Here is a 26,184-nt window from a genome sequence, read left to right as displayed (position 1 = left end):
GATCAAATAATGATTAAGTAGTTCAATGAGAAACAATAGTAAGTTCCTTCATCTAATCCCAAAACTATATCCAAAACAAAAAAAAATAGATATTCTGAAAAAGGAATTCTGCCAGGATGGGGTATAAAGCATGGTCTGGGGCAGACTAGAGAGAGTGATAGGTAAGTTTTCATTCAATCAGGACTGCTCAACCCTACAGTAGAGTTCTAAAATGTTCCCGCCTATAGGGGTCTCTGAGGATCTGGGTCTAGATGGTCACTAATTCTGATAGGAAGAAAAGGCATAACAAGAGCACAAATGGCTTGAGATAAGTATACTCTAATGACCTGGTAGATAGCTAGGTGGGATGTGAAGCATGGTCCTAACTTGAAATTTATGATTCTATTTGAAACTCCTAATTCTACCAGAAGTATGAAGGTAAAAAAAAAAAATAGTATGGAGTTAAACCATTGAGATTGAAGGAAATCCCTTCCAAATCAACTTTCTCCTCATCCCCTTTTAGGGTAATCAACATTGGAAGGTGATCTTACTCTATCCTATACTCAATTCTGTAAGCAATAATCAAGTATCTATTAAGTATAAAACACTGTGCAAAGAATGAGGGATATATCTTCATTCCATGGGGTTTTCTGGGAAGTAGATGTAATCCTCTAGGAAAAAAGAATAAGGAGGGAAGGACTAGCATTACTCAACAGCCACAAGGAGGGTGAGCTAGGGTTGATCAAAGAAGGATCCAAGACAGAAGAAAAGAACAACAGGCATCTCTGTCTTCACCTGTCAGAGAATATCAACAGCATTGCTCCTTTTAAAACATGAGGTTTCAGGTACAGTAAAAGTTGTGATGAGATTAAAAGGAAGATAAAACAGTGATTAGAATCATGGGTTTGGACAAGTCCCCCACTCTCTGGGCCTAAGAATTATCAGAAGAAAATTTTTGATAATTCTATTTGCCCTTCATACCCCATATAGTTATTGTAAAGCTCAAATGAAATAATGGGTGTGAAAGCATTTTGTAACCACTAAAACACTGTACAAATATAAGAACTATTATTATGCTTACTAATAGGCAGTTCTTCCTTACTGCTCACTGAAAGAAAAATAATGAGCCACAAAGCAATCAAAAAACTGGAGATCCATTGGGGTGGACATGATTGGGGGTGTAGTCTCAAAACTACCACACCGATGCAACCATCAACAATTTGGAAATAGGTCTTGATCAATGACACATGTTAAAACCAGTGGAAATGTGCATTGGCCATGGGTGGGGGGAACTAGGGGGATGAAGGGGAAAGTAGGAGCATGAATCATGTTACCACGTTAAAAATGAATATTAATAAATGTTTAAAAAAAACTGGAGATCCAGGGGGCAGCTGGGTAGCTCAGTGGATTGAGAGCCAGACCTAGAGATGGGAGGTCCTAGGTTCAAATCTGACCTCGGACACTTCCCAGCTGTGTGACCCTGGGCAAGTCACTTGACCCTCATTGCCTACCCTTACCACTCTTCTGCCTTAGAGGCAATATACAGTATTGCCTCCAAGACAGAAGGTAAGGGTTTAAAAAAAAACAAAAAACACTGGAGATCCACCAGAAATGTTATATGCAGAAACTGTCAACAATTTCAATTATGCACCTTTCCTAAAAAAAAGTTTGGTATAGTGAGTTGAATTAGTTAAAGAAATTGATGTAATGGAAGTGTGAAAAGGAAGAGTAGCATTTCAGATAAAGGTATGGGTGAGTAAAGGCCATGGGAAAATGAAGGGTGTATGTAGGAGAAAGTAATATAGTTTGAATGTAATATAAAGGGCAGTAATATAAAATTTAGAAATTATATAGTCATTGGTAACCTCTGAGAGAATACTTTCAGTAGAGTACTCCTGGCAGATGGTAGATTACAAAGTTTTGAGGAAAGAGTAGGTGTTAAGGAAATGGAATTATCATGTATAGACAACTTTTCAATAACTTTAGGAGTGAGAAAGAGAATACAGGGGATGTTTTAAGAAGCTGGAAAAAGTCAAAAAGTCCAATGAAGACATGTTTACCACTGAGGCAACTTGAGTATTCAGGGCAAGATAGGAAGAAGCCAGGGGAAAGGAACAGATCAAAGATGCATGGGATAAAGCAGTGATTCCCAAAGTGGGCACTACCACCCCCTGGTGGGTGCTGCAGCAATCCAGAGGAGCTGTGATGGCCACACTTTTTTTGTATTACATTCTATTATGAGTTCAATAAATAGTTTCATAATTTCCAGGGGGCGCTAAGTAATATTTTTTCTGGAAAGGGGGTGGTAGGCCAAAAAAGTTTGGGAACCACTGGGATAGAGGGAATAATTGTTATAGTGGCATTCTAGAAAAGATGAAAGGGAATGAGTAAAGACAGACAGGTTACCACGAAGGAACACTGGAGTCAAGAACTTCTCATTGCTTCTCAAGATTACCATCTACATTCTCTTGAACAAATCATTTGAGCTCCAGAGTCCTCATCTGCAAAATCAGAGCACTGGAATTGATGGCCTCTGAGGTCTAGATCTATGACCTTAGCAAGGAGAGAGGGAGAGGGGTATATTGAATGATGATACTGAGTTTGAGGAATGAGGAACAAGAGCTGAGGAAATTCTTAATTTCCCACTAAAGCAGACAGCTAAGTCATTTGCTCTAAATATAGGAGTTGGGAGCTTGAGGATACTAGAAAAAGTTTAGAAGATTTACTATGGGGAATGAGACAGAAAATTAGTAGTAAAGGTACAGCAGGATAATCATAGGATCACAGATGTAGAGTTGGAAGGGAACTCAAAGGTTAGTACAACTTCATCAAAAGGATACTGAGAAATCAAAAGTATCAATAAGCACATGAGAAAGTGTTCTAAAGCTCTAATAATTAGAGAAATGCAAATCAAAACAACTCTGAGGCATCACCTCACACCTAGCAGATTGGCTAAAATGAAAGAAGGGGAGAGTAATGAATGCTGGAGGGGATGTGGCAAAATTGGGACATTAATGCATTGCTGGTGGAGTTGTGAACTGATCCAACCATTCTGGCTGGCAATTTGGAGCTTTGCAAAAAGGGCTATAAAAGAATGCCTGCCCTTTGATCCAGCCATACCATTGTTGGGTTTGTACCCAAAAGAGATCATAAATAAAGATTTGTACGAAAACATTTATAGTTCAGCTTTTTGTGGGGGCAAAGAACTGGAAAAGGAGGGTATGTCCTTCAATTGGGGAATGGCTGAACAAATTGTGGTATCTGATGGTGATGGAATACTACTATGCTCAAAAGAATAATAAACTGGAGGAATTCCATGTGAACTTGAAAGACCTCCAGGAACTGATGCAGAGTGAAAGGAACAGAACCAGAAGAACATTGTACACAGAGACTGATATACTATGGTAAAATCGAATGTAATGGACTTCTGTACCAGCAGCAATGCAATGACACAGGACAGTTCTGAGGGATTTATGGTAAAGAACACTACCCACATTCAGAGGAAGAAGTGCAGGAGAGGAAACATAGAAGAAAAACAACTGCTTGAATGCATTGGTTGAGGTTGGGGATATAGACTCGAAACTACCACACCAATGCAACTAACAACAATTTGGAAATAGGTCTTGATCAATGACACATGTTAAAACCAGTGGAAATGTGCATCAGCCATGGGTGGGGGTAGTGCGGGGGGTGAAGGGGAAAGTAGGAGCATGAATCATGTAACCATGTTAAAAATGATTATTAATAAATGTTAAAAAAAAAAAACGATACTGAGTTCCGGGGAAATTAAACGAGTTGCCCTAAATCACACAGAATAGTAACCACCAGAGGAAAAATTTGAATCCAAGTCCTCCTACTCCAAAACCAAAGCATTTTCCACAGTACAGGAAAAAATATCGAGAAGCATCAAGGGTCCAGCTAATGAAATACAACATAAATTTAATGGTGAAATCAGTTCAATTGGGTAAGTTTTTCAGGTAACACTAAGCAGTGATAAAGCAGGAATAGAGAAACTAGAGAGAAGGGCTTACCTAAGAAGAAAATTAGGACAAAAAAGACAAGGCCAGAGTAAAGTCAGGGGCAGTGGTTAATGGAATACCGAAGTGATTTAACTATGGGGTCAAGGCAAGGTACAGATGTAAGTGAAATTAGAGTTGGGAAAATGGAAGAGAAGAATACAGATGAGTCTATCACTTTATATTCTTTTTTGTATGTTTATTTATTTTGGTGTTTTTGTTTTTTAATTTATTATTTTTATAAGAAATTTCTACATAAGTTTTCTGAAGTTATGTGATACATATTGTCTCCCTCTCTTCTTTGCTAACCCCTCCCAGAGCTGACAAGCCAATTCAATCTGGGTTATACATTTATTATTGTGTAAAACATATTTCCATATTATTCACTTTTGTAAGTGAATGATCTTATAAAATCAACCCCCCCCAAAAAATATACCCAAGTAAATAAGTAATGAATGATGTTTTCATCTGCATTTCTACTCCAACAGTTCTTTCTCTGGAAGTGGATAGCATTCTATTTCATAAGAGAGACCTATCACTTTAAAGGCAAAAATTTAGTGTGGGTGATTATTAAAGAAGACATTCGATCTCCAAAACCAGCTAGTCAAAGAAGAAATCATAGAAACAATCAAAAATTTCATTGAAGAGAATGACAATGATGACACATCCTACCAAACTCTGTGGGATGCAGCCAACGCAGTACTCAGGGGGAAATTTATATCCTTGAGTGCATATATTAACAAATTAGGGAGGGCAGAGATTAATGAATTGGGCATGCAACTTAAAAAACTAGAAAGCGAGCAAATTAAAAATCCCCGGATGAAAACTAAATTAGAAATACTAAAAATCAAGGGAGAAATTAATAACATTGAAAGTAAAAGAACTATTGAATTAATAAATAAGATTAGAAGCTGGTATTTTGAAAAAAGAGATAAAATAGACAAAGTACTGGTCAATCTAATTAAAAAAAAGGAAAGAAGAAAACCAAATTGACAGTATCAAAGATGAAAAGGGAGACCTCATCTCTAATGAAGGGGAAATTAAGGCAATCATTAAAAACTATTTCGCCCAATTATATGGCAATAAATATAATAATCTAGGAGATATGGATGAATATTTACAAAATATAAATTGCCTAGATTAACAGCATAAGAAATAAAATACCTAAATAATCCCATATCAGAAAAAGAAATTGAACAAGCCATCAAAGAAATCCCTAAGAAAAAATCTCGAGGGCCTGATGGATTCACAAGTGAATTCTATCAGACATTCAAAGAACAACTAATCCCAATACTACACAAAGTATTTGATATAATAAGCAAAGAAGGAATCCTACCAAATTCCTTTTATGTCACAAATATGGTATTGATTCCAAAGCCAGGTAGATCAAAAACAGAGAAAAAAAACTACAGACCAATCTCCCTAAATGAACATAGATGCAAAAATCTTAAATAGAATACTAGCAAAGAGACTCCAGCAAGTAATTAAGAAGATCATCCACCATGATCAGGTGGGATTTATACCAGGAATGCAAGGATGGTTCAACATTAGGAAAACCATCCACATAATTGACCATATCAACAATCTAACGAACAAAAATCACATGATTATCTCAATAGATGCTGAAAAAGCCTTTGACAAAATACAGCATCCATTCCTATTCAAAACACTGAAAAGTACAGGAATAGAAGGACTTTTCCTAAAAATAATAAACAGTATATACCTAAAACCATCAACAAGCATCATATGCAATGGGGATAAATTAGAAGCCTTCCCAATAAGATCAGGAGTGAAACAAGGATGCCCATTATCACCTCTATTATTCAACATAGTACTAGAAACACTAGCAGTAGCAATTAGAGAAGAAAAAGAAATTGAAGGTATCAAAATAGGCAATGAGGAGACTAATCTATCACTCTTTGCAGATGATATGATGGTATACTGAAAAAATCCTAGAGAATCAACTAAGAAGCTTGTAGAAATAATCAACGACTTTAGCAGAGTTGCAGGAAACAAAATAAATGCACACAAATCATCAGCATTTCTATATATTTCCAACACATCCCAGCAGCAAGAGGTAGAAAGAGAAACACCATTTAAAATCACCCTAGACAATATAAAATACTTAGGAATCTATCTACCAAAACAAACACAGGAATTATATGAAGACAACTACAAAACACTTTCCAAAAAAATAAAACTAGATCCAAAAAATTGGAAAAACATTGACTGCTCATGGGTAGGACGAGCTAACATAATAAAAATGACCATTCTACCCAAATTAATTTATCTATTTAGCACCATACCTATCAAACTACCAAAAAACTTCTTTACTGAATTAGGAAAAACTATAACAAAGTTCATTTGGAATAACAAAAGATCAATAATATCAAGGGAAATAATGGAAAAAAATGTGAAGGAAAGGGGCCTAGCAGTACCAGATATTAAACTATACTATAAAGCAGCAGTCATCAAAACAATATGGTACTGGCTAAGAGACAGAAGGGAGGATCAGTAGAATAGACTTGCGGTAAATGACATCAGCAAGACAGTGTATGATAAACCCATACAGCCAAACTTTTGGGACATGAATCCACTATCTGACAAAAACTGCTGGGAAATTTGGAAAACAATATGGGAGAAATTAGGTTTAGATCAACTTCTCACACCCTACACCAAGATAAATTCAGAATGGGTGAATGACTTGAATATAAAGAGGGAAACTATAAATAAGTTAAGAGAACAAAGAATAGTATACTTGTCAGATCTCTGGGAAAGGAAAGATTTTAAAACCAAGCAAGAGTTACAGAAAATTACAAAATGTAAATTAAATGGTTTTGATTATATTAAACTAAAAAGCTTTTGTACAAACAAAAACAATGTAGCCAAAATCAGAAGGGAAACAACAAATTGGGAAAAAATCTTTATAACAAAAAACCCTGACAGGGGTCTAATTACTCAAATATACAAGGAGATAAATCAATTGTATAAAAAAATCAAGCCATTCCCCAATTGATAAATGGGCAAGAGATATGAATAGGCAATTTTCAGGTAAAGAAATCAAAAGTATCAATAAGCACATGGGAAAGTGTTCTAAATCTCTAATAATTAGCGAAATGCAAACTAAAACAACTCTGAGGAATGTTATAATTATTGGGAATCTCTTGATATGTTTGAGATTGTAAATTGATGTACAGAGAGAATAAGATGACCCTTCTCCCTTATAACAGTTGCCCAGGCAGGATCCTTTAGGTCTAAGATGTATATCCCTTCAGGATCCATCTGGGGTTGATTGATATATTGATTTGAGCTCTTTAGCTAGGATAACGCCTTGTATTCTGACTGCTATTTCTCCCTTCCCAAAACAAGTTTGACACTGCTTTAGGAAAGTACTTTTAAACTTTATATTAACAAGAAGGATAAGGGTAAAGGACTGTGGTATAGGAGACCCTACTCTACTGGTTGCTAATGAAATCTCAACTGCTGGCAGGTGAAGAATCTATGTAGCTTCCCTCTGGTTCAGCCTGGCCAGGACTAAACCAGAGTAGGTAAACTGCTGGGATATTTTGACTTCTTCAATAGATCTTCAGCCTTACAGTTGAGTTATTTCCACCCTTTTCCACCCTCTTCTTCGTCTCCTGCCCACTTCCCAGATCCCTCCCGGGCTCTGGGAAACCTAGATGTCTAGATGATGTAATTCCTAATATCTAGGGGCAGTAGACACCAAGGTGGTGGTCAGATACAGGTTGGCACGGTATCTCAAGTACAGGAAGAGTTTGCAGAGAGAGATGTTTGCACCCTCTCACTCCAAGACCAGGACCCACCCTTTTCCAGACTCAGCACAGGTCAAAGCCCCAGAACCCTTTCAGGATTCTTAACTGCCCCTCCTCCTGCCTCTCCCATGACTCCCTGGGAACATTCCATCCAACTGACTTATTTGTCAATCAAAAGTGATCTTCAAGCTCCCAGAGGTTCAATATAACAGGTATCACCTCACACCTAGCAGATTGGCTAAAATGAAAGAAGGGGAGAGTAATGAATGCTGGAGGGGATGTGGCAAAATTGGGACATTAATGCATTGCTGGTGGAGNTAATGAATGCTGGAGGGGATGTGGCAAAATTGGGACATTAATGCATTGCTGGTAGAGTTGTGAACTGATCCAACCATTCTGACTGGCAATTTGGGACTATGCTCAAAGGGCTATAAAAAAATGCCTGCCCTTTGATCCAGCCATACCATTCTTAGGTCTGTACCCCAAAGAGATCATAGATAAACAGACTTGTATGAAAATATTTATAGCTGTGCTTTTTGTGATGGCAAAAAACTGGAAAAGGAGGGTTATGTCCTTCAATTGGGGAATGGCTGAACAAATTGTGGTATATGCTGGTGATGGAATACTATTGTGCTAAAAGGAATAATAAACTGGAGGAATTCCATGTGAACTGGAAAGACCTCCAGGAATTGATGCAGAGTGAAAGGAGCAGAGCCAGAAGAACATTGTACACAGAGACTGATATACTATGGTAAAATCGATTGTAATAGACTTCTGTACCAGCAGCAATGCAATGACACAGGACAGTTCTGAGGGATTTATGGTAAAGAACACTACCCACATTCAGAGGAAGAAGTGCAGGAGAGGAAACATAGAAGAAAAACAACTGCTTGAATGCATGGGTTGAAGTGGACATGATTGGGGATTGTAGACTCGAAACTACCACACCAATGCAACTAACAACAATTTGGAAATAGGTCTTGATCAATGACACATGTTAAAACCAGTGGAAAAGTGCATTGGCCATGGGTGGGGGTAGTGCGGGGGATGAGGGGAAAGTCGGAGCATGAATCATGTTACCATGTTAAAAATGAATATTAATAAATGGTAAAAAAAAAAAAAAGAATAAAGGAAGTAGACAAGTCAGCAATAGCACCACCAATAATCAGGAAATAGGTTCAAAACTGAATTTATCACCAGCCTCCTCACCTCCTACATCTATCTGTCCCTCCTTCTAATGGCACCTCAACCCTCGAAGTTATAGGCTCTATCACTTGGGAATTCTTGGAATAAATCTTCTAATGTATCTTCTTGCCAATGATTTCACTTTCCTTGGCTTCCTTCAAATCTCAGCTAAAGTCTGATGATATCATGCAAGAAGCCTTTCCCAGTTCTCCTTAACTTCAATACATTCCTTCTGGGATTATCTCCAACCTATCCTATTATATCAGGTTTGTACCTAGTGGTCTGCAGACTATCTTCCCCATAAGACAATGGGCTCCTGGAGAGCAAGGACTGTTTTTTTTTTTCCTTTCTCTGTATCTCCAGTGCTCAGCACAGTGTCTGGTACTTAGAAGATATTTAATAATCTCTCTTCTCTTCTCCTTCATACCTAGAGATAGCTACTGGCACAATGGATAAAATATGCTAGGCCTGTAGTCAAAAAAACCAGAGTTCAAATCCAGCCATAGGTACTCAGTAGCTAGGTGACACTGGGAAACTCAATTAATCTCTGTCTCAGGTATTCAAATGTCATTTGGGGATAATAATAGCATCTACCTCACAAAGTTGTTGTGAAGATTAAGTGAAATGATATTTATAAAGTACTTAGCACAGTTCCTGGAATACAGCATTTAATAAATGCCTATTTCTCCTGTACCAAATTAGTCTATCTAAAACAAAATTATGATTATATAATTTTCTTGTTCAAAAATTTTCAAAATTTTCATTCAATTGGGGAATGGCTAAACAAATTGTGGTATATGCTGGTGATGGAATACTATTGTACTAAAAGGAATAATAAACTGGAGGAATTCCATGTGAACTGGAAAGACCTCCAGGAACTGATGCAGAGTGAAAGGAGCAGAGCCAGAAGAACACTGTAGTGAAAGGAGCAGAGCCAGAAGAACATTGTACACAGAGACTGATATACTATGGTAAAATCGAATGTAATAGACTTCTATACCAGCAGCAATGCAATGACACAGGACAGTTCTGAGGAACTTATGGTAAAGAACGCTACCCACATTCAGAGGAAGGACTGCAGGAGAGGAAACATAGAAGAAAAACAACTGCTTGAATGCATGGGTTGAGGTGGACATGATTGGGGATGTAGACTCGAAACTACCACACCAATGCAACTAACAACAATTTGGAAATAGGTCTTGATCAATGACACATGTTAAAAGCAGTGGAAATACACATCAGCCATGGGGGGGGAGGGGGAAGTCAGGGAGTGAAGGGGAAAGTAAGAGCATGAATTATGTAACCATGTTAACTTTTCAAAAAAAATAAATATTAATAAATGTTAAAAAAATTTTCAAAGTTTTCAGTAGTTTTCAAATGTCTACCCAATAAAATAAAAATTCTTTAACCTCTCATAATAGGCAAGAATTTTCATAGTTTGACTAAATTTTCTTTTCATCTTTATTACTCATCATTCCCTTTTATGCACTCTAAACTTTAATCAAAATGAACCATTCAGGTTCCTCAATTTCACTTGGCCTCTCCTCTCTTTGGGCATTTACATAGACTTCAGTTTGTGCACAGAACAGATTCCCCCAACATCTTAGAATCCCTAGCCCTCCCTACAACTAAGAAATCCTTTTACTCTTGTTGATTCTTAAAAAAAAAAAAAAAAAAAAAAAAAAAAAAACTATCCTTTTTATTTGTTCTTACTACTCTTCTTACACCTGATAAAGCTCAATGTCAATGGTCTAGTTTTTAAGTTGCAAAGGCTATTCTAGATGTTTTCTTCTTTCTTCAAACTTCCCTCAATTTTTATGGGGTTAGAAGGAAGGATATCCCTTCAATTTTGATTATGCCAAGTTTAAGATGAGTCATCATCTAAAGGAAATAGTTAGCCGACAGTCAGAAATGTAGGAGTGGAGCTCTAGAGAGAGGTTAAGTTTGGAGATATAGATTTGAGAATCATTTGCATGAAGGTTATAACTGAAGTAATAGGAGTAAATAGTAGTACAAAGGAGAGAAATAGGCTAAAAAAGGGTCAGTGAGAAAAATTACTTAATATCTCTTCTTGCCCTAGATAAATCTCAATATCTGGGACAGTATACTAGTTTTTTATTCACAATATCATTTCTTGGCTTTCTGGAACTCTCTTTGAACCTCCTAAAGTACTCCTAGAGTACCTGGTCCTCTCAGCTAAGTTCCTATGATTTTGAAAACTTTCTCAGAAAGCACCCCTTATATCTAAGGACCATGGGTATAATCCCCCACTATTTACTCCTTTATTTAAGTCTCTGATCATCTCTTTATAATCTTCTATTCCTTACTATCCAGTAGTTCCCTCCCTGCTACCTACAAATACACCCAAATCTCCCCCCTCTTTAAAAAAAAACAAAACCACATTACTAGATTCCATCATTCCTGCTAGCTAATAACCTATATCACTCCTTGCTTTCTCTCCTTGAAAAAGCTGTCAACAACTCTTCTCAACTCCTTGCAATCTGGCTTCCAATTTCATCACTCAGTTGAAACTGCTCTCTCCAAGTTAACAACCCTAATTAACCGTCAATTCTAATGGTCTCTTATCACTATTTTTTTCTTTGTAAAATTTCTGCAACATTGATACTGTTGACTACCCTCTCTTCCTGCATGCTCTATTCTCTCCAGGTTTTCATGACTTTCTTCTACATAACCATTCCTTCTCAATCTCTTTCAATCGTTCATCATCCCGTTACAGTTAATAACTATGGGAATCATTTATCCTCCCCAAGTTAATTCACTATCTGACAGTGGCTGCTCCAAACTTTCTCTTTCCTCTTATGTCCTAGGCTTTCTTCTTTTCTTCTCTTTATACTCATTGGTGACCTTATCAACTTCCATAGGTTTCATGCCTATTTCCATGAAGATGACTTTCAGCTCTATACATCTATCCCTCCTCTTTCTCCTGAGCTCTAATGAAACATCATAAGCTGTCTATTGAACATATCAAAGGGGATGTCCTATATGCATATCAAACTCTCAACATATCTAAAACAGAAACCATTATCTTCCTCCCAAAACCCTACCCTCTTCAATCTTCCCAATTGGTATCAAGAGTATCACCATCTTTCCAGTGATGAAGTAACTTCAGGTAAAACGAGGAGTGGTTAGTACCAAGGAAATGGGCTGGGAGAGAACCGAGGGGTTAAGGGATAAAAGGTCATGGTGTGGGTGAAGAGTTGTTTTAAAAGAGAAGACAGAAAGAGAAAAATCAATAGATTAAGGTCAGACATGGAAATACTGAACATAGAGATGGTACATCTATGGGTGATGGCAAAAACAAAAGTATGACCATTTTTGTGTAGAGCTGAAGTCAAGTAAAGGAATGGCTTGTGGGAAATGAGCAAGTTGAAGAACTGAGTGTTTGTGGGAGAGTCAATATGTATACTGAGATCCCCTTAATATGAGGGCAGGAGTTGGGAAGGAGAGAAAAATTGAGAGCCATATGCCAGACTCATTGTGGAAAAAAGGATGTGGGGATCAAAAGATAACAGCTACCAGATTGGCTGGGTGAACCTCAAAGGAGAGGTTACTAAGTGATGAAATTAGGTGAAGAAACTAGAAATAGTAATGGGGAGCCAAGAGTATTCCAATTTCCCTGTCTCAACCATACACTGATGAGAACCAGTGCAGGTGTGGTCAGTATAGGAAAGGGTGACCAAGGAGACTGTGTCATTACAAAGAAGTCAGGCTTCAGAAAGAGCTAATACAAGGAAGGAAAGGGAGATGAAAAGATTTACAGTAAAGAGAAGTCAGTTGCCTACAGAGCAAGTATTCTGTAGAGCAGTAGAAGTGAGGGTATTTGATTGAAAATTAATGGTGGGAGAATTGAGGGGAGTGAAAATGATGAATCAAGTAATTCATGTTGGAGAACGGGATTTGGATGATAAACTACATGGATTCAGAATCACTGGGGATATGAGGAATATGACTGGGTATGAGAATGTTCATCACTGAATGGAAGACATTTCTTCCCAAAGGAAGCTGGCAATTGGACTCTGTTAAATATATGATATTCTTTTTAAAAAAGCAAGTTGTGCCTAATAAAGATTTAAGGTTTCACATATAATCCTATTCTTTTGTTTTACTTTCTATGTAGAAATACTCATTTTATTGAAATTCTGAAATTTTTTAAGTCATGAATTACAAAAGGCCAAGAATTTAAGGCAAGGGTATTTTCAGATGCCCTGGGAAACAGTCCACAAGTTAAGTGTGAATAAAATTCTAGGACAAGATATTTTAGGAATAGCAATCTCTTGTTATCTTTTCTTTATAAAGAACCAGAAAAAGTTGGAAACAAAAAAACAAGAAGAAAATATAAGTAACATTGAATAAAATAGAGAAGATTACTGCATTTTCTTATCCTTTTATCCCTACAGGTTGATATTTGCTTCCCTCTTTAACAACTCTAAATGAAGCTATTTATTTTAAAATTAAGTAGAAAAATAATAGAACTATTTAAATAAGAAATCGCCCTGGCAGGTCCTGATTCTTCTCCTTCATTTTAAATTTACTACACTGATTTATGATTAGAATATCATTTATTTTTCTCTGAGCACTTCTATACAAACTATTTTCATTTATTCATTCATTCAACAAACATTAACCTATACTCTAAACAAAATACTGTGGTGAACAACGGGAGATATATAAAGATTAAAAAGTAGCAGTCCCAGAGGCAGCTAGGTAATTCATTATATGGAGAGCCAGGTCTGGAAATGGGAGGTCCTGGGTTCAAATATGACCTCAGATACTTCCCAGCTGTGTGACCCTGGGCAAGTCACTTAACCATAATTGCTTGGCCCATAAGATTCTAAGACAGAAGATATGAGTTTAAAAAGGGGAGGCGGGGGGAGGCAGTTCCTGCCTTTGAGGAGCTTTCAGTATAGGAGGGCAGATAAGATATATACAGAATTAGCAATGAAACAATATGGAAATACCAAGTTGTTCTACAATTTAGACTATAGCGATACAAAAATAGCAATGAAACAATATGGAATATCTTTGTGTCTCTGCCAGTACCTAGCAGAGTGTATGTGCACAATGTGGATAATTAAAAAATATTTCTTGAATGTTGCTAAATAAATAAAAATAGACACCTACTATATGTAAGTATCTTTTACAAATATTATTTCATTTGATCCTCACAACAACCTTGCAAGGTGGGTACTATTAATATCTCCATTTTACAAGTGAGGAAACTGAGGCCAAGAGAAGTTACATGACTTGCCCAGGATCACAAAGCTAGTATCTGAAAATAGATTTGAATTCAGTTCTTTTTAGCTCCAGGCCCAGGTGTTTTATTCACTGTTCCTTAAAGAAAGATTGTCCCAACCCCTAAAAGTTAGTTCAGGGAGCCTGAGGGGAGATGAATAGCCTTCCTCAGTTTGTAAACATGAGGCCAGAGCAACTGCTACATGATAATTTTTTTTTAAATAGTTATACTGGCAAAGGAACCAATGCATGCTAGGACCATTAGCACAGACTCAACAAGATTTAAAAGAACCCAAAGTTATGTTATTGATTCAAATAGTCACCCAAGATAGATGGTAGCTTCAAGATATATGACCTCTCAAGGAAGCCAGGAATATTGTCTACCAAATCAAAAAGAAGCCAATCTTGGGAATCCAATCAAGTATTCTTCCCACCCAACTGGGACATTCAAGAAAAGTTGTGTTAGGGGCAGCAAGGTAGAACAGTGGATAGAGCACCAGGCTGCTGACTGGAGAACTCAGATTTAAATCTGACCTCAGATATTTCCTAGCATTGTGAGCCTGGGCAAGTCATTTAACCCCAGATACCTAGCCTTTATTGCTCTTTTGCCTTAGAACTAATATTTAATATTGCTTCTAAGAGAAAAGGTAAGGGTGATTAGAGAGGGAGAAAGAAGAAGAGAGGGAAAGGGATAGGAGAGAGAGACAGAGAGACAGAGACAGAGAGACAAAGAGAAAAAAAAGAGAAAGTGAGACAGAGAGAAAGAGAGAAAGAGAGACAGAGAGAGAGAGACAGAGACAGAGAGAGACAGAGAGACAGAGACAGAGAGAGACAGAGAGAGACAGAGAGAGAGCCCTACCGCTACTCTCCACAGATAGGAAGTGTCTGTGGCAGGATATACCATAAGTCTGTAGGGTAATGTTTGTATCAACTGGTTTTATTCTGTCACCTTAGAAAATGACTTTACTAAAAGCTAATTAAGTCTAGTGGCTAGTTGTTAATGTTAAGTACATCACTGTGGGTTCATGAGCAATAGTTTTAGGGGTGGCTACCAATAGGTTTACCAGGAGAACCTGAAGTAACAAACATCCTCAGAGGACTCCAATGTGAGGTGAAGTTGAGGGAAATGGCCCAGTAGGAGTATTAAAGGTAATGTTACTTTGCAAAAATCAACTTTTAACACTGCTATGTATCACATGAGTTCCCTAATAAAGGTGAGAGTAAGTGAGAATGAAATCCAAAAGATCAAAGTTCTAATCTCAGCTCTGCTTACTAACAAACTATGTAACTCATTTCGGGCAAATTACTTCATGTCTCTCGCCCTAATCTACAAAAATCAATGGGCTAGAGTAGGAACAGCTCTACTAAGATTATTGCATAAATTGTGACATTTTACTAATGTAATTCCAATTATATGTCAATATGATGCTGAGTCACCACCAGAAAGGCATGTGTTTTGAATCTTTTCTTTTTAAACCAATAGTAGGGATAGATTTGTCTATCCACAAAATCTCCTTTTATTTCCTTTGTTAGTAACAACAAAAGAGAATAAAAGTTCCTCTAGTGTCTGTAGCATGTTCTTTGAATATTTTCAAGAATAGAAATTATTACTCTTAAAAGAGATTTCATATCTCAAAATAGCCTAAAGTCATTCAGAGAGCCAAGTCTAGTAACTGAATTGGTTGATCAAACTAAGAAACATCATTAAAAATAAAGTATGCTATAAAGAAATGAAATATATTTTCCTGAGTATGTCATTAACTAGACCTGAAAGACAATTCCCCAAAAGTGATAAAAATGTTCTAAGCAATGGCATCATCAATGTAATAAGCAGTCTTCCATTAATTAATGGCACATTTGTTCCCAGGCAATGCTATGAGTCTTCTGAATCTAGAGTTTAGTAAATGGGGAACATAAAGAAATTCTCATGAAACAACCATATATCAAATCTTGATACCTCTTCCACCCTATAATCTCCCTTAGTTATACCATATCTGGAACATTACTTTAGGTGGAACAGTGGATAGAAGGTAGGTCTAGAGTCTGGAAGGCCTGATCTCTGATCTTGCCTCAGAAACCTCCTGTGTGATCCTAGACAAGTCACTTAACCTCTGTGCCCGCCTATTTCCTCATCTATAAAACAGGAATAATCGGAGTAATAATAGCACTTCTCTCCCAGGGTTGTTGGGAAGATAAAATGAAATAATATTTGCAAGGCATTTTGCAAACTTTAAAATTCTATATAAATTAAATATAAAAATTCAGTGATTATCATTATTATGTTTAATTCTGGGTGCCAGACTTTAGGAAGGACATTGGTAGGGTAGATAATGCTCAAAGAAGAGCCACTAGGATGGGTATGGAGAAGGATCTGGAGATCATGACCTAGGAGGATGGGTTTAAAAAAGATAAATTAATTAAGATAATTAATTTGAAGAAAGGAAGACCCAAGGGAGACATGATGGTTATCCTTAAGTATTTGGAGCCCTAACACAAAGAAATAACAGGCTCTACTTGGCTAACAGGAAGAACTAAGAGCAATGAATAGAAATGGCAAAAAAGTTCATTTAGTCTTGACAGGAGGAAAAACTTCCTACCAATCAGAGCTGTCTCTGATCCCCCACCACCCCTTTATGTTCATTCAGCCTTTAAAGAGAAGGCTAGATAGCCATACTTTTCAGGTACCTTGAAGTAGGGCTTCTTTTTCAGGTACTTGTTGGTCGCAGTTAGCTAAGTTTCTTTCTAGTTCTGAAGTTTTTTGATTCTGTGATTCCTATGCTACAAAAAATTTCCTTTGGCAGCAATATTTTCCTTTCAATAATTAAATTTCTTAAAATAGCCGGAAGAACATATAAATGCTAAAAGACAATAACAAGAACAAATAACTAAAGTTCTATCTTCACTGTGAATAAGGCAATTTTCAATGAAACTAGCCACTTTCTGCTTGTATTCATCATCAATTTCACAAAAGTAGTGGAAGTAAGGATATAAATAGTAAAAACCTTTAGGGGTCCTAATAATAATTTAAATTTGTGCCATACTTCAAGTGGGTTGATTCTCAGAGATTAACATCCTCATTTTTAAAGTGGGGGAAATACTATTAATACAACAAACCTTAGAGTTTTGTTTAGCAGAAAACACTTAACTAAGAAGTATGTCAAGTGGGATTTGAAACCAGGTGCCCTGACTCTTAAGGCTAGCACTTTTCACACCATACTGTCTTTTCAATTTGCTATTGACTTGTTGAACTCTTTGATTTTCTTCTAAGTTAATAAATATGTCTCTAAATTTTTTCTGCACAAAAAAATCCATAGAACACATTTTAACTTTTAACACACTAGTCTTGTGTGTGACCTAACAGCTGAGCTCCCAGACTCTAGGGTGACTATTACTGTTTTTCACAAATTAAAAAAAAAAACAACTTACATATCCAAGAGCACATATATATTATTCACCCATTCATTCAGCCAACATTTAGCAGAATGTTCTATGTGAGGCATTTTTAAAAAAAGAGTAAAAATAAATACTTTTGACTGAAGATGATCTCTGCCCTCAAGAACCTTATAGTCCATTACATATATAAATGAATTACAAATTAAAATGTAATAGAACAAGGAAGTTGGACTCAATGACTTCTTAGGCCCCTTTCAATTCTAAATCCATGATCCTATGATCTAAACCATGGGAAATAATCTGCATATGCTTAAAATGATTGCAAAATGTTAAGTTTAGATGAGGGAAAGTTCACTTTTATCATCAGGACAATACTTGTGTGAAAAGCATTTTCTTCACAAAAATCCTATAAATTAAGATAAGAGCAGTACAATGATCATCCCTGTTTTATAAGGGCTTGCCATGGTTCTACAATTATTAAGTAGCAGAGGTAGAATTCGAGACTCAGAAAACTTATTCCAAGTTTAAATGTTATTTCCACTGTACTATATACACTGTCTTGCTATATAAAAAGAAGTTGATATTTGATTAAATCTTGAAATATTGGTGGAGATAGATGAGGAAGAGGTATGATAAAAGGAAGATATACTTTCAGATAAGTTGAACACTGGAAGATGTAAGAAGGATCCACTTTTAAAAGTCATTATGAAACAAAAAATGTATGAAGGTCAATTGGGAATTTAATGGACATTTGAATCTTGTACTTAGTTCTGACAATGCTTTAAACTTTAAAGGAAACCCAACACAAATATTCCTGCCATTTTTAAAAATTGTAAACAGATAATATAACCAAAGAACAATGGATAGCTGAGTGTTTAGTATTGTAATCAAATACAATTTACAACAAAGTTAACCTAACACATTTAATGACAGGCACAATTATTACGTTAGAAGGAAATCAGCACAAATGTCAAAAAAAGTTTTTCTAGTTACTACAATGAGAATTACTTTTAAGCCAAAAAGCTTTGTAACACATACACATAAATGTACACACACACACACACACACACACACACACACACACATACATATATTCATTAAAATTCATTCAGACTTTAATCATGGCTGATTTGTACCAAAGTCTAAATTTGTAACCATCAGAGTTTTGCCTAGGTCTAGCTGTATTTACCTTTTCTTTTCATAAAGAAAAAGTACCTATGTTCAGATGTATTTTATGTAAAGAAAACAGGGTAGTGGAAAGAGTCATGGACCTGAAGTTGAAAATACATGGATTTAAATCCTACCTCAGATACTTAAGAGCTTTGTGAATGAACAAATTACTTAAGCTCTCTGAGCTAATTCCCTCATCCTCAAAAAGGGTATAATTCGAGGACCTACCTCACATAATTGTTCTGAGAAACTAATGAGATAATGTAATTAAAGTGTCATATAAAGGTGAACTATTATGATTAGTATGCAGTCTGAAGGCTTGTATTTTAAACAATCCAATTCATGATACCTCTTAGTAAGAGAATGAGATGGGGGTCACTGGTGGCAATGCCTTTCAGTGGAGTTTACTGCTAGCTACTCGTTTCTCTTTGTAGGGTGGATGGAGAATATGCTCTATCGACTTATCTCACAGAACTGGATTGAGGGTCTACTAAATTTTTTGCCTTGCTTTTATTCTCCCTAGGCTTAGTTAAATCTTAAATTCATTGAAGCAAAGCAAATATACCAAGTCTAATTTTTCTTTATCCTACAGAAGACACTATTTTGAAGGAGTTTTGCATACTAACTGGAGGTAAAGTATATAAATATGAGCAAAGTAAAATAACAGGTTTGTTTGTTCCTTCCTTTTGGTATTTCTTTTTTTTTTTTAAACCCTTACCTTCCATCTTGGAGTCAATACTGTGTATTGCCTCCAAGGCAGAAGAGTGGTAAGGGTAGGCAATGGGGGTCAAGTGACTTGCCCAGGGTCACACAGCTGGGACGTGTCTGAGGCCAGATTTGAACGTAGGACCTCCCATCTCTAGGCCTGGCTCTCAATCCACTGAGCTACCCGGCTGCCCCCATTCCTTCTGGTATTTCATTGGTGTAGATAGGGGATTTCTGATGAGGATATCCTTTCTTCCAATGCAGATAAGCAACTGATCCAAAATATATAATCTTAAAGAACTGCTTTAAAAGTTATTGCCTCTGGCTCATAAAGTGAGTTGGATACTCAAGAAAAGTTTAAGAAGGCAGGAGGTAAGCTGAGTTTTGAAGCATTATGTATGTGGTAAAGACAGAAGAGGGTGTTCCATGAGGCTGAAGCAGAAGGAGCAAAGGTAAAAAGATGAAATAGTGTAAGTTTTGTTCAGGAGACAGTGTGAAAGCCAGTTGAAGGTTCATACTTGGGAGGAATAAGAAATAAGGTAGGAAAGGCAGGCTAGGGATTGATTGTAGAGGGCCCAGAATACTAATCTAAAGTCTAGTCTATGAAGAATCACTAAAAAGGTTGGTTTTTTTTCTTTCACCTTAGTATTCATATTATTAAAGGTGTATTTTAGGAAGATAATCAAGTAAGAGAGAGACACAATCAAAGAACAATGGACAGAAAAAGAGCCGTAGCATTAATATTAACTGTATGTCCTGGAATCTAAAAATTAATCAGAAAGAGAACTACTCTTAAGTTGAAAACTATTTCCTACTTTAAATTTTTTTTCTTTGTATCAGTCAAAATTTTTAAAAATGTCAACAATATCCTTCACATAAATGTGAAAGAAATTTGCCTCCAAAGATATCCTATCTATACTAATGATGCCACTGCAAAAATGAATATTTATGGAATGTAAAATGACTCAGACGAACTTATTCCAATTCCCTCCTCTAAAATTAGATTTCAAAATCATGCCAAAATGTAGATTTTGATTACAAAAGCAATTTGAAAAAAATGTACATGGAAAAAAAAAAGGAAATAAGATGAAACACACTTGAAATAGCTAGGAGAAAGAATGATAAAGAATGGGGAAATGGGTAACTTGCTAGAAAATTTTTTAAACGTTTAAAGTTGAATAATACTTTACAAATAATAGGCAATAAATAAAGGTTTATTAAAGGTTTAACATTGTTCAAATTGAATGAACATAACAAGAGAAATCATTCAAAGTGCATTTATTAAATGTCTACTATGTACCAGGAATTGTCCTAGGCACTAAGGCTACAAAATACAAAGAAGAAAACATTTTTTCTTGATGAAGAGCTTATATTCTATCAAGTAGACAAATACATATACTGATAATAAAAAGTAATAAATATAAGGAGAATAAGTATACATAAATACAAAGCAGCTGAGTTCAAGAAAGAAAGAGTAGAAGGGGGAAAGGAAAAAATAGACTAAAATTGGCCCAAAAGTAGCCTAACATATCGAGGCAAGAAAGTGGGTATTGAAAGGAAGTCAAGAAAGAATGTAAAGCAGCCTTGATTGATATCACCAGAACACAAGTACCCAATCAAACAAATGGTAATGTTTTCCAAATACAAAGAAAATACCAAGTAAAAGAGTGAATGTAAAGAATTTCTATTAGCTGTAAATTTATTTGAGAAAAAAGAACACTTATATAATCTGAAATAAATGGGAGGGCTTTTGAGATGAAAAAAAAACCCCAGGTGTTTTGAGAATGCTGTAGGCCAGTGATGGCAAACCTATGACATAGGTGCCAAAGATGGCACACAGAGTAAATATGTGTGCCGCCACCCTACGCCCCCCAGTTCATTGCTAGAAAGGCAGAGGAACTCGGGTGGAGCTGCTCCCCTCCCCCTCTCCACCATGCCTGATGACATTTTTTCACATTCCCCCACCTCTCTGCCTAGCAGCCCAATGGGAGCACACAGAGGGTAAGGTGGGCACCTCATAGGTGGCAGATCTGGAGGAGAGCAGAGCACTCAAGCCACTCCTCTTCTACACTTGCTGAGGACATTCCATACTTCACCCACCCAGCAGAGGGTGCTGGCACAGCACTCCATCTGGGGTGTGGGGTATGGGCAGGGTCTGGCACTCCATCTCTAAAAGGTTCACTATCACTGCTATAGGCCATTCCGCCTTGTTTCTTTAACCCCTTCAGTCAACTCAATGAGTATACATTCTCTTTCCTCTGTCTCAAAGTGTTAAAGTACTTGCACATAACCAAGAATGGGAACAGAAACTGCCTTCACAAAAGAGACCAAGTAAATCACTGTAATGGTAGAACAATAAGGACAGAAAAGTAGAAAGGTGGGGCCTCAGACACTTCCTAGCTGTGTGATCTTGGACAAGTCACTTAACCCCCATTGTTGAGTCCTTATAACTATTCTGCCAGGGGAGAGGAGAGGAGGGGAGGGGAGAGGAGAGGACCTTTCATTCTAAAGAAGAGAATTCATTAATGGATTGATAGCAACTTGTAGAGAGGTTTCTAGCATAGTGTCCCAGGGATCTACGGATGACCCTGTGGTGTTCACATTTTTACCACTAGCTTGGATGAGCTGGCATTTATGGCAGTAGCATACCTATCAAATTTTTAAGTAACACAAAGCAGAGAAGATTGGCTAATAAGCTAATTTATAGAGCCTAATAAATATAGGAAATGGTCAAAAATAATAAGATAACATTTAATAAAGATAAATGTTGGGGGGTAGAATGAGGCCAGACTTATGCTTCTTACAAGAGAGAAGACAGGTCTGATGTAGCAGCCAGGATTTCAAAGGGGAAGTTTCTAGGCTGTATCCTAGGTATGGATAGATTTTAAATGAGGAAATCTCTGTTCTGGAATGCAAATAGGTAGTTGTCCCACCTGCCTCCCAAGGATACAGCTATAGCACAAAAGTTTCTTTGTTTCATGGCTAACTTAAGACCTTCCAATGATGTAACTTAAGACTGGGATAGTCTTGGTACTCAACAGAACCATCATCAGAACTACCAACATGTATCCTTGCTCATAAGCTAAATAAACCTATTCTGCTATAACCTGGATTTATTCCAGATTGATCATTTGTGCCATCCTCATACCTGGGCTTAGGACAGCTTCCCAAGGAGCCTAGTACAAATGTAAGGTCCTGTACTTGAATCCAAAACTTCAAGTGCACAATTATAAAATAGAGGGGTATTGCTAGGTAATACTTTGTTAAAAGAGTTACAAGTTTTAATGGTTTCACCTCCATCTGATTCTTCAAATGTGGCATGGAAGCCAGAAAAGCTAGCATGATATTAGGCTATATTAAAAACAGCAGATAAAGGAGATGACAAAACTAGTTTTAATTGTGGAACTAAAGGCAAAATGAGAAACATCACTTTAGGACCATCTACTTTTACAATGCTTACATAAACATTTGTAGAAGTTCACTATGAAGATGATTGCAACTTTTGCATCAACAAAAGTTGGATCTGACATCCATCAAAGTAGCTAAAAAAAGTTTTCATAATGGAGTGACAGTCCCAAAGTATTCTGTCCATACTGGACTACTTCTGATATAGCTTCTAGTTCTGGGCACCAACAATTAGGAAGGATATTGACAAGATAGTGCCTATTTAGAGATGGGTAATCTGAAGAGTGAAGGAGCTAAAACAGAAAGCCAGTCCTGAAGTAAGGAAGACCAGAATTCAAATCTGGCCTCTGATACTGTGTGACTCCCGGAAAGTCACTTAAGCCTTTTTGCCTCAATTTCCTCATCTGTAAAAAGAGCTGAAGAAGGAAATGGCTAACTACTTTAGTATCTTTACCCAAAACCCCAAATGGGCTCACAAAGTCACTGAAACAACTTAGCAATCGGGTATACAATAGCTATCTTAAAATATTTGTTTATGATTACAAAAGTTCTGGGTTGAAAGGGATTTCAAAGGCAATATTAGCACAAGCTGTATCTATACAGAAATCCCTACTATAACATTTCTTAAAACTGGTCATCTAGCTTTCACTTAAATAGTTCTTGAGAAGAATAATCCATTCATTACAGTTTGGGATCTCTGTTAACTCTAACTTGAAGTCATTATATGGAAGAGGAATTGGGTTTGTTCTGACAATATTCAGAACAAGTTGCAACAAGGAAAATTTAGGTTCTCCATAAGGAAAAATTTCCCAACAATAAAGCTGTCCACAAGTGGACTAATTTACCCTGGAAAATGGTGGGTTTTCCATTGCTTAGAGGACTTCAAGAAGAAGCTAGATGCCCACTTCTCTGAGAGGCTATAAAGGATTCTTATTCAAGTTCTGGTTGAACAAAACCACCTCTGAGGTCCTTTCCAATTAAGTTCCGTAGGAAAAAAAAATTCACCTTGAGATCTTCCTCCCCATTTCTACAGAGAGCTTACTCCAGAGGGCACACTCAGCCCAGTACAAGCTCCGAAAAGCAAAGTTCCAGCAACAGCAGTAGTACCTGACATTTGGAGTAAGTCAGGGATGAAAGAGAAGGGAGCTAGATCAGGAAAGCTATCTCAAAAAGGAAGTGAGGCTGAGGCAGGAAGGTACTCAACCCACCATTCTCTTTATACTAAAGGTGCTGAACATTCCATGTGCAGCTCCTGCAATCTCCCATCCCAAGGTAAGAATCTTTCACAATTAAATGCTCACTAAGCGCTAGATACTGTGTTTATCAGCAGAACAAAGGAATAGCAAATAATGAACCCTAAGAGGACACTGGAGAAAAATTAAGAGGAAAAAAAATCAAAATGACCCTCAAGAATCCTCTGAGATCAGGAACCTTTACATCTTCAAATTACACATGAAGTGAGATAATTCAATTCAATAAACTCATATTAAGCTTCTTCTGTGTACCGGGAACTATGCTAAGTCCTAGGGTTAGAAAAAAGAAGCAAAAAGGCAGTCCTTGCCCTTGAAATCATGATCTAATGAAGGAGACAACAAATATATAAAAAAGATGTACACAGGATAAAATGAGATAATTAACAGAGGGAAAACTTTGTAATTAAGAGGGCATAGGGGAAAATTTCCAAAAGAAGGTGGGATTTTAGATGGAACTTAAAAGTAAAACAGGAGAAGAATTTTAGGAAAGAGAGTATTTCAAGAATGAGGGCCGGTCGAATAATAGTAGCAAACCTTAAAGTTCTATATGAATATTGTAAACTAAATTATAATAACCACAATATATAACATATATAATAGTTATAGTAACTCATCAAGTAAGCATCATATAATAACTATAAAGTTATAACTGTTATTATTATCATTACACGTCTGAAATGCTTTGGGCTCCTTGGTGTATAAGAAATATAAGGAAGTGAATGACAAGAAGGACTATACTGAAATACCACTAGGCCTTAAGCACAAAGCCTAAGTGCCAACCTACGCTTCCTCTCATTTCCACGCGTCCTCGGTTCAGTTTTCCATTCCACATTTCCTCCCAGCCCCCCATCGCCTGGAGTATTTCCTTTCTGCGCTTGCGCTGAACCTCACGTTACGTGCCCGGAGTGAAGCTGGGCACCGCTTCTTCCTCCAGGCATAGACCCGCGGCGGGAGTAGTGGGGGAAGGGAGGGGACCAGCGCGCTTGCGCGGCGGTGTGCATGTTGCTTCCCGTAGCCCTACCTGCTACTTTGAGCGACTCGCTGCGGCCGGGTAAGGCCTCCTCACGCCTAATGATTTTTGAAACTGAGTCTCCCATTATCCCGGTGGCGGAGCGAGACCAGAAACCGTGGAGCAGTCTTCGAGAGTTTGCGATCCCGGACAGCATAGACTGGGTCGGGGGTCGAGGGTCGAGAATCCAGGGGTGGGCGGAGCGAAGGGGGCGGATGGGGCTGCGGGGAGAGGAGGGTGTGGAATCCCGGGCAGGCGCAAGACTGTCCCCGTGCCGCCCTGGCTGTCTGCTTTTTAAAATCTCTTCCCGGAGTAGTAGAGCTTTTCCCTTACCGCGGGAGTTACACAAACCTTTTTTTAGCCAGAGTGGCTTACAGGATCTTCCGAGGGAGGAGCTGGTATTGCACCAAGGGTTTTTGTGTTTGGGTTAGGTTTTGTGGGCGTGTTTATGACTCCTGCGCCTTAGACCACTTTGGGAGTTCGCAAGCAGAGAACATTTGTACTGAATAGTTGACCGCATCTGGCTTAACTCTAGCTGAGAGTGCTGGTCAAGAAACATGGGTTTAAATCCTGCCAAGGTAGCTCACTGATGAGAAAATTAATAGATTCTTCCGACCCCCACGCCCTCCACTCTACAAAACTTGGGTCCAGATCGAAAAATTTAAATTCCTGGGTTCAAGTCAGCTGATATTTAAGTGCTTTGTGCTCCTAGGCGTTTAAAGAGAAGGGGTGAGGGTGGAGGAAGTGGTGCTCTAGAAAGAATGCTACTTTTGAAGGCAGGGAATCTAGGTTTGAATCCCTGACACGTGGGAGTCCGGGCAAATCATTTCACTTCTCTGGGCATCCATTTCTTAATTTGTAAAATGAAGCACTTGGGACTGACTTTTCAGAAAGGCCCCTTCCAGGTCTGTGTGATGTCTTCTAAACCTATCACCAGTTGTGACTTCTGGCCAAATCACACTTTCCGGAGCTTCATTATCACATCTGTTAAATGAGGCAAATCTTGCTTAACACCACCTACCACACCGGATTGTGGGGAAAAG

The 26,184-nt window shown here is 37.4% G+C and overlaps 1 protein-coding gene across 2 annotated transcripts in view; it reads right to left on the bottom strand.

The window, feature by feature from the left end:
• MSRA (methionine sulfoxide reductase A) overlaps positions 1-25,578 on the bottom strand; it is a 585,525-nt gene extending 559,947 nt beyond the window's left edge. Inside the window, exon 1 of one of the 2 annotated variants that reach the window (XM_044663472.1) lies at positions 25,154-25,578. In XM_044663472.1, the coding sequence (XP_044519407.1) occupies positions 25,154-25,298 (145 nt within the window). In that variant the 5' untranslated portion in view covers positions 25,299-25,578. Of the gene's footprint in view, positions 1-24,912; positions 24,999-25,153 lie in introns of those variants that run through there. The other variant, XM_044663473.1, reaches the window with a different exon arrangement.
• Positions 25,579-26,184: the final 606 nt, after the last annotated feature.

The sequence above is a fragment of the Gracilinanus agilis genome, chromosome 2 (genome assembly GCF_016433145.1).
Source record: "Gracilinanus agilis isolate LMUSP501 chromosome 2, AgileGrace, whole genome shotgun sequence".
NCBI classification, from domain to species: domain Eukaryota; kingdom Metazoa; phylum Chordata; class Mammalia; order Didelphimorphia; family Didelphidae; genus Gracilinanus; species Gracilinanus agilis.
Note: the sequence above shows the minus strand (reverse complement) of the source record. Positions and strands in the feature narration are given on the sequence as shown.